This window comes from Chaetura pelagica, unplaced genomic scaffold (assembly GCF_000747805.2).
Source record: "Chaetura pelagica isolate M959 unplaced genomic scaffold, ChaPel_1.0 scaffold6, whole genome shotgun sequence".
Classification (NCBI taxonomy): Eukaryota; Metazoa; Chordata; class Aves; order Apodiformes; family Apodidae; genus Chaetura; species Chaetura pelagica.
The window spans coordinates 61031-76655 of record NW_009953491.1 but is presented as its reverse complement, the minus strand read 5'-3'; the positions used below and the strand labels follow the sequence as shown (position 1 = coordinate 76655).

At 44.9% G+C, this 15625-nt stretch overlaps 1 protein-coding gene across 1 annotated transcript in view; it reads left to right on the top strand.

Moving 5' to 3' along the window:
- LOC104389984 (potassium voltage-gated channel subfamily KQT member 1-like) overlaps positions 1 to 14320 on the top strand; it is a 485421-nt gene extending 471101 nt beyond the window's left edge. Inside the window, 2 exon segments of the mRNA XM_009999050.1 lie at positions 14109 to 14172; positions 14175 to 14320. Of these exon segments, the coding sequence (XP_009997352.1) occupies positions 14109 to 14172; positions 14175 to 14320 (210 nt within the window).
- The last annotated feature ends 1305 nt before the right edge of the window (positions 14321 to 15625 follow it).

Sequence of the window (15625 nt, the reverse complement as noted above, 5' to 3'; positions counted from 1 at the left end):
TGCTGAACCTGCTGCCCCCCCCCACCACTTTGTTTCTCTGCTTATTTCTCACATCCCATCTCCCTCCGTGTTTTGGAAAACGCCTCCCTGACCCCAAAGGGGTTTCAGGGGTAAATAGCCACAATTTTATGTGTGGGTGAGAGAGACACGAAGGGAAAAAGCAGTTGTCTTGCCAACACCCGCTAATCACTTGGCTTACATGTTTTGTGTCTTTCTCTCATTCTTTATCTATTTTGTTTATTTAGATTAAAAACTCTTCAGCCCGGGGAGCCTGCCTCCTTCTTCTGCCTTTGCAACACCTACCACAGCGTGGCCCTGAAGCTGGTTGGAGCCCTTGTGCTGCTACCACAGTACAAACAATAATAAATAAAACTGGGACTGTGAAGAGATTATAATTAGAGCTGTGCAAAACTCAGCAGTTTTGGTTTGCATCGGTTCCTCCCTACTGAGTCTACATTGTGTTTTGGATTTGTATGCAAAAAACCCAAAGCAAAACTCCCAAAGTGCCAAGTGTGGCCTGGTTTGGGCTCAAAATCATGCGAGAATCAGGGTGTTTTGAACGGTTCCTCCGTGAAATTATAAATCTGCCAAGGCTCAATCTAGGTTTACTGAAAAGTTCTTGAACCTTTGCAGATTTTGGGGGCCAGCCAAGTTTTCGTTTTCATTGCAGAAGTCTCTGTCAGCTCTGCCTAACATACTAATTGCCACACCACGCTGCCCTGTGGCTAACAAGAGGATTTAATCTTCCCTGGCTGCCCGTGCAGATCCACTGATGGGTGCCACTACCAGCTTTAAAATCACATTCCAGATGCCACACTTGCCAGCAGTGCCCAACTGCTGCAGGTAAACAGCCAGGTCCAAAATCCTGTACCAGGGCATTTGCTCTGCCCCAGGGTACAGCCCCACAACCACCTTCAGCTCAGTAATCCTCAACTAGTGATGATGCTTATGTAGAGACCTCCTGACTTGCAGGTCAAGAGAAGTGCAGCCAGCAGGTGATTCTCCCTCTCTACTTGGCTCTCAGGAGACTCCATCTGGATCTCTGTGTCCATTTTTGGAGCCCCCAGCATAAGAAGGATGTGGAGCTCCTGGAGTGAGTCCAGAGGAAAGCCAGAAAGATGATCAGAGAGCTGGAGCACCTCTGCTATGAAGACAGGCTGAGAGAGTTGGGGCTGTTCAGCCTGAAGAAGAGAAGGCTCCAGGGAGACCTTATAGTGGCCTTCCAGTACCTGGAGGGGCTACAGGAAAGCTGAGGAGGGACTTTTTACAAGGGCTTATAGTGAGAGGACAAGGGGTAATGGATTAAGACTGGAAGAGGGGGGGATTTAGGTTAGACATTAGGAAGAAATTCTTTAGTGTGAGGGTGGTGAGACACTGGAGCAGGTTGCCCAGGGAAAGCAACAAGGCTGGTGAAAGGACTAGAGGGAAAGTCTTCTAGGGATAGGTTGAGGGAGCTGGGGTTGTTCAGCCTGGAGGAGACTCAGGGGACCTCATCACTCTCTTCAACTACCAGAAGGGAGGTTGTAGTCAGGTGGGGGCTGGGCTCTTTTCCAGGCAATTAGCAACCAGACAAGAGGGCATGGCCTCCCCCGAAGCAGGGGAGGTTTAGGTTGGATATTAGGAAGCAATTCCTCACAGAGAGGGTGATTAGACATTGGAATGGACTTCTCAGGGAAGTGGTGGAGGCACCATCCCTGGATGTGTTCAAGGAAAGGCTGGATGTGGCACTTAGTGCCATGGTCTGGCTGATGTGGTGGTGTTGGTCATAGGCTGGACTTGGTGATCTTAAAGGTCTTTTCCAGCCTTGGTGACTCTGTGATTCTGTGATTCTGTTGTGGATGCCTCATCCCACGAAGTGCTCTAGGCCAGGTTGGGTCTTTGAGCAATCTGGTGCAGTGGGAGGTGTCCCTGCCCATGCAGGGGGTTTGGATCTAGATGATCTTTAAGGTCCTTTCCAATCCAAACCATTCAATGATTCTATGATTCTATTAGTCTTGTCCCTAGGCTGTGCCAGCTCCTGGGGCTCTCACGCTGCTGCTCTGTGCATTTCACATACGCTAAGTCACAAGTGCTTGAACTAGAACTTGCAGGAGATTTTCCATTGAAATGCTTCTTCCCTGCAGCATCGACTCTATTACATAAAATCATATTGAGTTTGATTAACTTTTTAGGAGCAGAAAGTAAAAAAAAAAAAAAAAAGTGAAGCTTTGAATGGAGTTGTTTCAGTGTTTTTAAAAGGAGAAAGTTACGTATTTCACATGTTTTCTTTCTTCATCATTTTGCAGGACATAAAATCTACTTCCTTATTAACAATAACTAAACCTTAGCTCAAATTCCTAGAAAAAAAAAAAAAAAGCAGTTGCTTGCCTTATGGTGGACATTTCAGCTGGCTATACCAGAGGTAAGGGAAGGCAGGGCAAAGAATCCCAGCTTTTTTGCTGGGCTGCACAGTGCCTCAGCTTATGACCCCCATTCACATAAGGCTTTTGCTTTTCCCTCTGTTCCTGTGTAACCTGCAAGAAGTAAAAGAGTCATTTGAGCATGGAAGAGGAGGCATCCATGGCCCTGGGATCCAGGCTGGAGGCAGTTCTCCTACATAGGGAATTTTTGCTGTGCTGTATAGATGTCCTGGGTTTGCTTCTAAGTGCACCCAAGGCTGGACCTGCACAGCAGAGGGAGGGCAGGGGGATGTCTCAGCAGTAGCAGGGCTTGAGTAACCACTTTCATCCTGGTTTCAGGGCTGGGCATGTAGCGAAGGAAGCCAAGCACAGGGGTCAGGAGACCAAAACCAGAGTCTCAATGTTCATTGTGACGGTCATTTTTGGTTTACAATACACTGGTGCAGAAGGACAAGCACCCAGTCACAGCTGGGATTTTTAATATGCATTAAAATATGAAAGTTAAAGCTTTCTAAAAAGCTTTTTTTTTTTTTTTTTTTTAGCAAAAAGACAGGTACCTTATTTTCCTCCTCACTGATAACTAGTTGGACTTAAACGATCTTGCTCTGAAGGGATGAGAAAAACTGCAGAATGGCAAGTAAACCAGGCTGTTTTATATAGAATTTAGCCTTCTTATAGATTATATCGAGTTAGTACATCAAAGACACTTTTCATGGTGAGTAAAAGTAGTATGAAAGCAAGTAGATGTGAAGCTAAGCAATTAAATCTGTGGGGTTCTCAGTAGTCCCAACAGGTGCCTATTTTACTAATGAATCTTAGTTTATTGACCTGAATAAGGTCTGGTTTCCCCCATGGCAGAAAGTTGCGTAAAGACCTCCATGGCTTCCCTGTTCTACCTCTAGAACCTCAAAAAAGCAGGTAACTCAAAATCTTAATTAAACTACAGCACCAGTTTAAATAATTTTACTAAATGCTGGGACAGTGAAATCTCACCAGGCCATTCTCATATTCCTATACCTCAATGTTCATGTTAATACATGTCCCTTTTTATTGCTGTGCTTTTTCTCTGCAATGATATATGAAAAAGAAGAGACATGCAAGAGAAAAATTAGTGTTTCTCCAAGCAAGATCTAGGATACTCTTCTCCCCAGCAGTGTTCCCTGAAGTGTAAGGCTAAAGAGCTGCAAGAGTGACAGTAGGTGAAGCAGACACTTTTTTGCCCTAATTAGCAGTGCAGAAACAGAAAACTGAAGCAAGTGACTTAGCATGTGCCTCATGAGGAAGAAGTCTATCTGGCAATTATGGCTTTCCATCTCTTGCCCTGTCTCCTATTGTTTGTACAAGAGACCAGTACTTCTGCCACAGGCTTCATCATACAGCTGTCCTGTCAATGCCAGCTTTCATAGGTAATCCATCTAGCTCAGCAGAGTTCAAATAAGACACCTCCCTTTCTTGACTTTAATTAATGCTTTATTTGAGTCTCCCCTGGGGATGTAGTCATGCTGATTTTTCAAATTTCTCTGTTATTTTTCAAGCACAAAAGAATGGGAAAATGTTCACCATTGAGATTCTGGATTTGGAAAATCTGCTTTACTGAGCCTCCTGTTCTCAGTCAGTGTTTTAAATGCCCATGGACATCTCTTCAGCTATGGAATGTATTATGTGATTCATTCTCTAGCTTGGGAAGGAGAAAAAAAAAAGACAAATCCAGTCAAATTCATTCTCCCTTCAATCTCTTTTGTTCTGCATCCACAGTTACTGTAGTTATAGCCAGTTTATGCAGGGATTTATGCTGTCACACACCAGGTATCGTTCAGCTCCTTCCAGGTGCTGAGCAATCTCAGCTCAAGTCACAAACCATGTCTTGCTGTGTAGTTGCTTTCCCTGCACAGTTTGTGCCTATGACTTCTGCAGATCAGGTATTGAATGCTGTGGCTTGGGACAGACAGACACCCTCAATGTCAGGTCACCAAACCAAACAGTCCTGAGTCCACCCACACACTGTGATTTTTCAAGAATTTGTTGAAAATCTGTGTGTGGCAGTGCTGGTACACACAAGCAAGCTGGGAAAATCCCTCCAATGACAGATAAGCCAGACAGGCTAAAAGTAAAGGGTTCAGCAAAGCATGTTTGAATGAGTAAGAATCAAGAACAGCTACGCCCTCAATCAGCACTGTCTGATAATATTTTACTTGCTTTGGGTTTCTGTGTTTTAATGAGCAAACAATGGTGTTTTGTAATCCTCATTATTTAAATACACAACACCACTTGTGCCTCTGCAGTTTCTTCCTCAAATTGCATTGTGTGCTTTTTAAGCAAGCCTTGTGGCACCCTTCAAAGGGTGTGAGAGCTTCAGTGAACTTGTTACACAAAGGTGATCCTAGAGACTTGTGCCACACAGGGTACAGAAGAAATAAGGGCAGTTCTCACTCACCCCTTTCAACAGCGTGTAGCAAAAAGGTACAGTTTTCACATTCCAAGTCCTATCAAGTTTACTTCATCGCTTTCACAGCAGTAGGGCATATAAAAATGAATGTCTAGGCACAGGTTCCCCTGGAACAGTGAAAGACATGTTGCAGGCTTGATTTCCTGACAACAGCACACGTCTGCACACAGACCAGCCCTTAGTTTTGCTACAGGGTTTGGCTAAAATGGTATGACAATTCTTTCACAGAGCTGCAAACAGAAGCCCAGACCATGGCCTCCCAGTGACACCCACTGATCTCTTAGAAAATCATCCTTTGCTTCCCAATTAGTTTATTTTTTTCCTGGCATGACCACTGTGCCACATCTTGCAGCCTTGCTCTGCCATGTCCATTTCAATCCACCTGGAGCCAACAGTATGAAATACAAAGGAGCATCTACATCTTCTCTCGTGTCCTCTTCCAACATCTTCCTTTTTTTCATTACAGCTTAATTCTTTCCTACAGTCAACATTTTAGATTACTTGTATCTTCTGTAGGTCTGTATACTCTGTCTTGGACCTACCTCATTTCATGTGATTTTATGTCAGAAAGATAAGAAATGGCAGATTGTTTGATTCACATGGTTAACAAATATTGATGAAGCTCATCCAGAAAGTGACTCGTCCTCAATGCAAGAAGGCTGTGCTGGGGGAGTAAACTGGAGCTTGGATTTATGAAGTCCTGGTCTAGTCCTACAAGAACTGCCTGGAACTCTTCTAGTACCTACATGTCTTACTATCTAGAGCGTCATCACCATAATGCCTGTGCTCCTCCCAATAATAACACTCCCTCTCTCCCTCTCTATTTGCCTTTCTTGCCAACCTATAAGTAAAGATAGACTGATAATATAAATTAAAGCTTTGTGTGTGTCGATGGAAGGCAGTTGTATATCAATACTTGTGATAAGGCATATATGTTACCTTGTCATATACAGTCCATCAGCTGTTCTAACTAGATGCTAGCTTAGCTAGATGTCAGGTCAGTAAACCTGGATTAAGTGAATTTATCTGCTGGTTTTGGTATCTGTAAGAAGTCCTTACAACTAAGCTGAAAGAAGCAAGCCAGCACCAGCACAGCCCAAAGCGTCCTGCCCATTACAGGAACTGGTAAAGCCTATCTAGCCATGGGACTGGTAGGGATAGATTTTCTTCTCATGCAGGGGATTGAATAGAGAGAAAAAAAGCAGAAGTCAAGGCAAAACAATCAGAGGTAGAAGGCTTGATACCATCTCTTCCAAACTTTAGGTGAGGCACAAATACCGAGTTCATCACACCCATCGAAAGTGCTGAGCTTGTCACATCCATCTAGGGAAAGGCTAAGGTCACTTTCTCAGTGCTCCTTTGGCACCATTTAAATACTCACTGCTGCATTTTCTTTTCCTTGCTTCTCTCTGTCCAGCATTGTTTAGAGATTAAAAAATTAAATTAATCAGCATCTTAGAGCGTAAGTCCCAAGGCTGCTTTATTGCGAAATTAAGGTGTGACTCACAGTAGCTGCATATCCACCTTTGAGGACTAGCTTTGTTATTTTTGTGTGTGTGTGTTTTTTTCCTTTCCATGCTGGTTTTGCAGCAGGACTTGCAGCCACAGAGGCTAATGAGCTGAGCAATGGCAGTGCGTCATCCCGGGTGGGGCTGAGCAGCGATGTCGCAAAGCGCGATGGCAAGATTACAGGGAGGAGGGAGCTGAGCAGGATCTGGAGGAGGGTGAGGAATGAAATGTCCTGCAACAGCAACAGAAAAACATTTACGTATGTAAATCGAGAGAGTTTTGCAAACTCTGATTTACCGGCTGGGGGAAAATCGGGGGGAAAAACCCAACATTTCAAAGCCCTGGCTGCAAACAGACGCACAGGTGCACGTAGCTCCAATGAGACCATGTCCCATGGTTTCAGCACACCCAGCAGGCAAGTGCTGCTGCAGAAGGGCACCTGTGGAAAGGTACCCTTGTGTGCACTCCTTGAGTGGCTACACTTGCATTTCTTCAGCTAGAAACTAATACTTCTGGGAGCAGTAGAAATTAAGCTGCCTGGCTTCCTGTGGCTCTGTATTTTGTGGTTGATTATCTGAGGCTAATAAGGGGCAAGAGCTGAATAAAGCTTTTCCTGTGGTCAGGGCATCCTGTGTGGATTCTCCGGGGTCTAATAATACAGTTCACCTTCCTCTTCTGCCCTTCCTTCAATGAGGCACTAATTTGGATGTCTGTCTTCTGCACAAGTTAAGACTTTCAGAAATCTGTCCAAATTTTTAATCTGTGAGGACTCTGTCTCTCTAGAAAATGTGGCAAGCTCTGGCCAATTTACTCCAAAGCTGTTGTGGCAACATATACACAGTGCATCATCAGCTAAACCTCATTTAGCTAGGAAGAAAGGATTCATTTAAAAAAACAAAAAGCCACTTTCCCCAAAGCCACACTGCTAACAAAATCTGTGTGCTGACCAGGCCTGCTTTAGAAACCCAGGGCTGAACTCTTGAGAGTTGCTTAGCTAATTAAGCAAACAGCATCTTACACCAGAAGCAGCAACCACAGACACAGATCTTACTGCAAAGGTTCATCAGTGCCACTGTGGCATAGGAAATATAAAAATATAATGCTAACCAAAAGGGTACTGACAGGAAATACCCCAGGAACAAAGTACAGAGGGGTAGACCTTTGTGTTTTCATTTAAACAGGAAAGGTAGATGGAAACCAAAACAAATGAAGCTTTACTTAAAATAAAGAATATTATATTCTAGGCCACTAAAGGTTGTAACACCTGACCTAAGAATGGGTGGGGATGTTTGGGACAACGGAAGGGAGGCCTGGAAAATTGTGGACTTGCCTAGGTAAGTTTTGTGGAGTGAAAATAAACAACCAATATCTGCTAAGGGTAAATGGAATAAGTCAAACAAGGCAGTTTGGTGGTTTATATAGATATATTTTTGGTGTGCATGGAGAGTGGGGTGTGCCAGAACAGCAGGCTGCCATGGAAGTGCGCTCTGTGTGGCTTCTCTTCACCTACCTATTTTCCTGACCTCTGAGGTTAGTGGCAAAACTCCCACTGGCTGAAGCTTGGTCTTTCTGTGCTGTTTGCATCCTCAGCAGAACAAAGCATGGCTCAGTGTTGGGGCAGGGAGTGCTGGCCTTTGGCTACAAGACTTTGACATAGCACAGGGAGACGTTTCCCTGTGTACGTGCCACCTGGTAACCTTGCTTTGGGATACAGAATTGTTTTAGGAATCAGGCCAATTCCAAATCTGTTACAACTCATCCCAAAACCAGTCAGTTAATGGGAGCCTATTCATCAAAGCCTTCTTGTTGTTGTTGTTGTTGTTGTTGTTTTAAGAGGAGAGGCAAGCTGCTAGTTCTCTGCTAATGTGAATGCCAGGGTCATTTCATGAAGGATGCTGTGATAGATGCCAGTTATCATTCCTCAGAGACTTATAAAAAGGTGGTGTATCTCTGTGCATATGTGTGTATGAGTACTTTAGCAGGCTACAAAAGCTTGTCCTAAAGGTATAGTTTGCATGTTGTTGACCATTCTGGCTCCAGTCCAGCAAAGCACTTAAACATTTGGTGAACTCAGCAAGGCTATTCACATGTTTCAAGCTAACACATCCATAAGCATTTTGTTGGACCAGGCTCCCAGAGGCTGCACTAGAGCTGCACCTTGCACCTTGCAGAAGAGATCTCTCCCCAAGCTAGTCGTGGCCTTTATGGCTGGCATGGCAGTTTGCTTCCTCACAGACCAGGAGGCTGAATCCTCATTCACAGTATCTGGCCATGATAAAAAGGAAGAGGTAAAAAAAAAAAGAAAAAAAAGCTTCAGTGGCTTCAGCATTTCACCTCAGTGAAATTTGTCTTAACAGGATAAGCAAGATGAGAAGGAAGCAGTTTTGCATGCAGTGCTGTAGAGAAAAGATTTCCCTTCCCTGAATCAGCAGTCTCTGGACAGCAATCAATCCACTCAGAGACATGCTAGAAAATGAAGTGATTTCTAAAATAAACAATTCAGACTTCGAACTGTAGGATAGGCAATTAGTATGTTTGAATAATTGGGTGTAACTGTAGGCAGAGAGAAGCTAGAAGACCAGATGTGCATATAAAGCTAAACATAGGCTTTACAGGATCTAATCAAATCAGTCTGCCATCTGGTACGAGAAGAAAAATCGTGTGACAGACCTGGTCAACATGAGAAAATGGCACGAATTTCTGGATAACAAGCTTAAGCTAAATCAGTACGTTACACAAGTCAGGAATGGAAGCATCCATATAACGGATTACACTAGTTCAACTAAATCATCTCTGGTTTTACTAAATTCCTACAATTTTCTCCTCCAAACTAGACCTTAGCTGGCCCATCACTCCTGACAAGCTGGGAATATTCAGAAGTAAGTACATGCAGGTAGAACAGCTCGTGGCAGACAAAGGTCCACATATACTCTTCTCTTCCTACAAAATCAATCCTAGCCCTCAGACCACTCTTTTCCAAGCAGTTGGTGTTAGAGCCCTCAAATCACGTGTTTCTAAATCTGAGCTGCAGCAAGTGGATCCTGCTACCTTGGGAGACAGGAGCTTCAGCAAGGGCTGAGACAGAGGACAAGGCAGGCTCTGGGGTGGCCATGGTGCTACGTCTGCCAGCCCAGAGGTGGGCCAGTGCTAGAGAAGGGGTGTTCAGTGGGCTGAGCTGAGGACTCTGGTGGTTTGGAAACCCTGTGTTGTGTTTGCATGCAGTGGGGCAGCTGGCCGTGGCAACTTTGGCCCCAGATGTGGTTGACTTTGCCAAGTCAGAGTGCAGACACTCTGGGACTGTCATTGCTCACGTCCTGTGGCCCTCTGTGCTTTGGTGGCTCTTGGTCGCCCGTGCCCAGGTTTGCAGTCTGTTGTGGGGTGAGGGCTGACTGGATGGGGAGCCTCCGGTTGCAGAGAGGAAACCTGACTGTCATGGGGCTTCCAGAACCTAATGACTCATTGCACAGTGGCTCCAATAGCAAGGGATGGGGCTCAACATACCGTTTTCCCCACTCGAGTGAGGCAGGGAAGCCAAAGTCGATCCAGCCTAACCAAAAGCAGAACTTGTTTTTGCTCCCTGACATTGTGATTGGTGACACAAATTCGGGCTTCTCTCCCTCCTCCATTTTGTGCTGCATCCCCAGCACCAGCAGCCCGGACACGTTGCAGCCAACTGCTGAAGCCTGTACAGCTCAGCCATTCTGATCAGTTCCTGTAGGATTGCTACAGGCAGGGAGAGAGCAGAGCCTTCAGGAGGTGACAGCAACTTCATTTGATTTATTGGGTTTAGCTTTTGATACAAAGCTCCACCTACTTAGCAACAGAAGACCGTGTTTGTGGGTTTACAGATTTACTTCAGTGCTCCAGCAGACCATCTTCCCCTTCTGCTACTCCTCTGGAAATAGTTCAAGCCAGTGTGTTGTGCACATAATTTATACGGGCTTTTCCAGCCTCCAGAAATCATACTAAAAACACAGGCACAACCTGGGGAGAGGCATTTTTCTGGCTTAAAGTGAGAGGTTTTGGGGGAGACCATGTGGCTATTCCAACGGCATTTTCCACACATGCATTTTTATTTTTTTTAAATAGTGTGCATGTGCAAAACATGTCAGAAAAAAAGCCTTCAGGGGAGTTGGGAATCTGTCCAGCATGTGGCAAACCCTCAGCACAATCCAGCCCTCCTCCTCCATGCTACTGCTATTCTGAGGGTCCCCTTCTCCACAAGGCATTTCAGCAGCACAGGCCCACCAAAGTAAAAGGAGGTATTTAGATCGAGGACTGAGACACCATCGTTCACCAACAGACACTCAAAAGCCACCTCCAGTAGCACGTAGGTATTGAAAGCCAGCCTGGTGCTCAAGGTAAAGGGCAAGGGTACCCTGTGTCCCTCAGGCCAGCTGACCCAGTTGCCCTTGCTGTGGCTCGCTGGGGCTGCTAGCAAGACATTTGCTTTGTCTAGCAGCCCTGCATGTCACCATGGAGTCCAGCCCCTTTTACACAGGGGGATGTCAAAATGAATACGCATTTCAACACTCCTTCAGCTCACCTCATAGCCCCAATAACAACAGTGTAAGATTTTAAACTGCTTTTGCAAGTCTCCTTTCTGCAGGACGGTTGAAAGGACATAAAAGCATTTTAACAATTTTATAGATCGTCTCCAGAGCGCTTTTGTGATGTGAGAGAACAGAGGTTTTGTTGCCATTTGCCCATGGACAGCTGCCAAGCTCACCTGTCTCCACCAAGCCTGCGAGGGGCATATCACATCTCTCTGGAAACCCTGCGGCCAGCCAGGGATGGCTTCTCACTTTACTCAGTCGAAAAACATGTTGCACAAATTTAACCCTTCGCTCGGGCTCTTGCCCGGGTGTGTTACTCAAAACCGGGTCTCAGGCTCCTGGGTGGTTTCCAGGGAAACCTAAAAAACAGGACTTTCTTGTGGAAAAAAAACTTCACCCATGTGAAAAGTCTTCTGACCCTGCAAGTCATCCTACTGACTGCAGTCAAGCCATAAAGTATCCACAACTCTTGTTCTGTCCCTTCTTAATCACAGTTAACCAGCCTCCAAATTTGTCCCATTTTTACTAGGCTACACTTTGACAAAGTGCTTAAGGATTTGTCTTTCTGAATCAAGTTTTACCAGCCTAGTTAAATGTTTGAAGTAAAACCTATTTTAGAGCATCTGAAGCCAGAAATAGGCAGTTTGAGCCTGTGTAGAAAATACAAATCTAAGGATTAGGAGAGGTCTGCCAGTTACCACATCTACTTATGGGTCACTTAATTTTGCAGGGTCCTGCTTCTAATCTCAAAAATTATCATTAAAACCCTCCCGTGTATGTGTATGACACAGGAGAGCTAAGCAGCTGCATTTGTTAAGGTTCAGGAAATATTTGCAGAACCTTGTGTGGAAGGTGTGACAAAAGTGTACTTAATCTACCCCCCTTATATATGACTTTCTCTTTTTTCCCCTCTCTAAAAATGAATATTTACTTTTTTCATCCTCCTTCTCTCCTGGAAAGAAAAGTGCATAAAATTATTCCCCATCACATTCTTTCACTGAGTTGGCAAAATACAGAGAAATACAGCAAGTTTAAATGATATGGAATATGCAGGCATAGCTTATCTAAGATCAAGCGTGCAGATCAAAATCAACAAAGCCTCACAAAAGAAAGACCCAGATCTTTCATCTGTCTGATCCCATTTCCCTGCCTCCTACTGTAATATATTCACTTTGCTTTAGTTTCTGCTCTGCACAACATTTCTGCTTAAGAAAGATTCTGTTGAGTCATTACCAGCATCAGCCAAACAGGCTTTTCAAGAACGGAGGAGAAAATAAAGGCTGTGGTTTTAAAATTAATTCCATGCTGCTTAACCCTTAAACGACTAGTGACTTCCAAACTTCCAACCAAGTTAATGCTGAGCAGAATATGTAGCTGTTGTGCCTGAGATAAGAGCACTGACGATGCTTCTGGGGCTGATGACACCAGAGAGAAGCACCTGCCACAGCAGCATCAACCACTTTCTCCTAGCAGCTCATTAGATCCAGGAGAAGGCAGAGATGCTTCTGGTCAGGCTGGCCAGGAGGTGGCTGCACCTCTGCCAGACAAAGTCTCTGCCACTGGGTTCCCTTCCCATCTACTAAAGTGGGGCTATTTGAGTGTGGCCCATCTCAAGATACTACTAGAATATAGTAGTCATGAAAGTAGAATTAAGAGATGAGGACATCTGTCCCTCCGTGAGATGGAAGAGAGACTCCACTTCTCATTCTCCAGCAGGCTGCAATAGGAGAGAATAATGGTTGCTAAAATGACATAAATTGAGTAAGTTCCTGGAACCTTGAGGTTTGTGGGGCCCCTGGGGGTGCTGACACTTGGAGTGAGAAAAGGCAGAGGAGGGGCAGGTGGATAAGGTGATTTCTTGGCCTTGGTTTTTAAAGCAATGAGCCTGATAAACTTTCAGTCCATGCTGCCAATGGCTATTTCCAAAGTTATCTTTGCACAGAGCAAGGCTGGGATCCTTCTCTGTCCCTCTCTTATTCTCTCTGCCTCCCTTTTTAATGAAAGCTCAGTTTAGATCTGATACCACTTTGAAAGGTTTACTATCAAAGTTTATTAGACCCACTGGGACAGATCACAGTTTTCAGAGGCTCAGAGTTTCACAGCAGATAACTGTAAAGTGAACCATCCAATGTTCTTCAAAAATGCTCATTTTTCTTGGGCTCATCTATTACACAAAGCTGTACTGTATTCAAGAATGGTTAGAAGTGAGCCCAGTCATTTCCAGGATGCACAGTTTTGCCTTTAGAGCAAAGCAGAGCAGTCAGAAGTCCCCAGCCTGCCCCACTGGTTGGTGCCAAGGTGAGTCAGGTGCCACTTGCAGGGAAGGGAGGCCCTAGCAGCACAGTGGGGTGATGCCTGCTTGGGGCTCCTAGGTAAAGGCCAAGATTTCAAAAAGCTGTAGGAAGTATGAGAGCAGTGTCCCCTTTTTAAAAACAAACAAACAAACAAACAAAAACAGATTTGCATTTCCCTCCTTGAAAATAATAACGACTAGAAAAGACTCCTCCACCTAGGGACTGTGCATGAGAAATTTCAACTGGAAAGCAAAGAAATGAGAGGAAGGATTAGCATGTCAAGCTCCCCGTAGAATGGTTGTTTTTCTCTTTAATATTATTATGTGGTTTTTAGTAGCCTGTCCTCCTGACAATGCATGGGAATAAACACTGTATCTGGTAGGATCTCTGACTGCAACATGTATCACAGAGGCATCTATTTACAGTGTGAAGGGAGGGGAGCTGTTTCATATCCCAAGACAGTAATGGAAAGCATGATGTCCTACCAGTGAGGGTGGTGAAGCACTGGGAGAGGTAGTGGGAAAAAATGCTCACGATAAACCAAAGAGCCAAAGAGGGTTTCAGGGCAGATATTTGCAGGATGCATCATCACCTAGAGAAGCTGGCAGCCCTGGGAAAAGGCTGAGAGACAAAATGGCTTGCTCAAGTGGTCAGGTCCTCAAGCCACCAGCATCCTGCCCTTCTGCTGCCACCTCTCGCGGCTGGACACCCTTCCCTATCCCTTCATAGTGTCATTCACTCTTCCTGGAGCAACAGGCTGCACAAAACTCAGAGGAGATGGTGGTTCTCAGGTGCCAACACTCCCTGCCAGGCTCTGTTCCCACAGAGCTTTTGCCCAGTGAATGCCTCACCAGAAGCGTGTGCAACCGTTTGACAGCTCGTCTGCTTTCTGATTCCTTAACAGGTCATGCGGATGGACCAGAAGCTGGATGACATCCTGAACACACTCCGGGCTCATTTCAGGGATCAGCACAGGCACAGATGTCAGGGCCTGCCACCCCACCTGACAGACAGCTACAGGCAACCTCAGATTCCCCCCCAGTGATCCAGAAAATTGGGCAGCCAGAGGGGCAGCCACATAGCACCGTCTCATTCTTTGCCATCCAGTTATTTTGAAGCCTTGGTGTTTAAGGTCTGTGTCGTGGGTGAAGTTAAATACTCTGTTGTAGTCAACCGAATAAAAAACAATGAGAAGAAGCAGCAGCAAGAAACCAGTCACGACCCTAGAAGAGCACATAAGTTTTGCACCTGCTTTATTATCCACAGCCAGCTAACCTCTGCCAGCCCCTGGCCCTCCCATGCAGCCCCGTTGCAGCTGACCTGGCGAGGTGCACATCCCAGCCAGGGTCAGGATGACCCATTCCTGGGCACAGAAGGGGAAAAGGACTGAGGGGTTTTTTGGCATTTAATTGCTAAGTTTAACGCTCACAGCATGCCCGAAAGGGGGAAGAGCGCCAGCAGCTGAACATGAAACAAATGGAAATCAGTGAACAGGAAAATTAAACAGCATGTTTTGACTTCTACCAAGCAGTGAGGATCACAAGAAGGGCAGATTTATATGCTGGTGCGAATGACAAAGTAAAGACAACAGGCTACTGATTAAAAATATGGAAGTGTACACAGGCTGGTTGACATATGAAAGACTGAAGCAAAGACTTCAGCTAATTAAAGCAAAGGGTTGCAAATGAGATGAGATGCATGTTGGAACAGACAGGCAAGAGAGATAGTATCTGCGTAGGCTTACTGCACAAGAACACTGCAATAGCTATCAGCTACTGCTGATGACTGTTATGCAAAGTGTTCTCAAGCTTTTACCTTCATTCAGCAGTTGTTGTTGACTCCAGTTACTTTAATTTGAACAAAAGGAAACCCGTATGGTAATTGGCTGTTAAGTACCTGTTCAAGTCAGGGAGTAACAGGGTGTTGCAGGAGGGCTGCAGCTGGGACTGAGGGTGGCAACAGTCTCTTAAAGAAAACAAAAATGCACACACTGTTGATGAAAGTTAGTTTAAATAAACTGCTGTATGTCATTTTAAATGCTAGGGTGGTGGGGTTTTTTTCTTCCTTGTAATCGGGTTGTATGTCGAGTGCATCTGCTGGTTTGTGTGTTGTCACTGTGGAATGGATCTTACCTGGCACTCCAGAAAAGGGATGATACGACACTGTTACTGAATATGTAAATAATAAACCAAGCTAAAAAGCGAGCAGTGCTATTTACTCAGGTCTTTTTAATGTGTTTGCATAAACACCATTTGAATGAGCAGAAGTCTGCAGAGCAAAGACCTGATTCCTGGGAAATCCTAAATATATTCTATTCCCACTCATATCCATGGAAGCAAAACCTGCATTGCATTTAAAAGCAACCTGAAAGACTGGTCCCTTAATAAGCATTTATTTGGGCCAATGACTGGTCCATTTCAA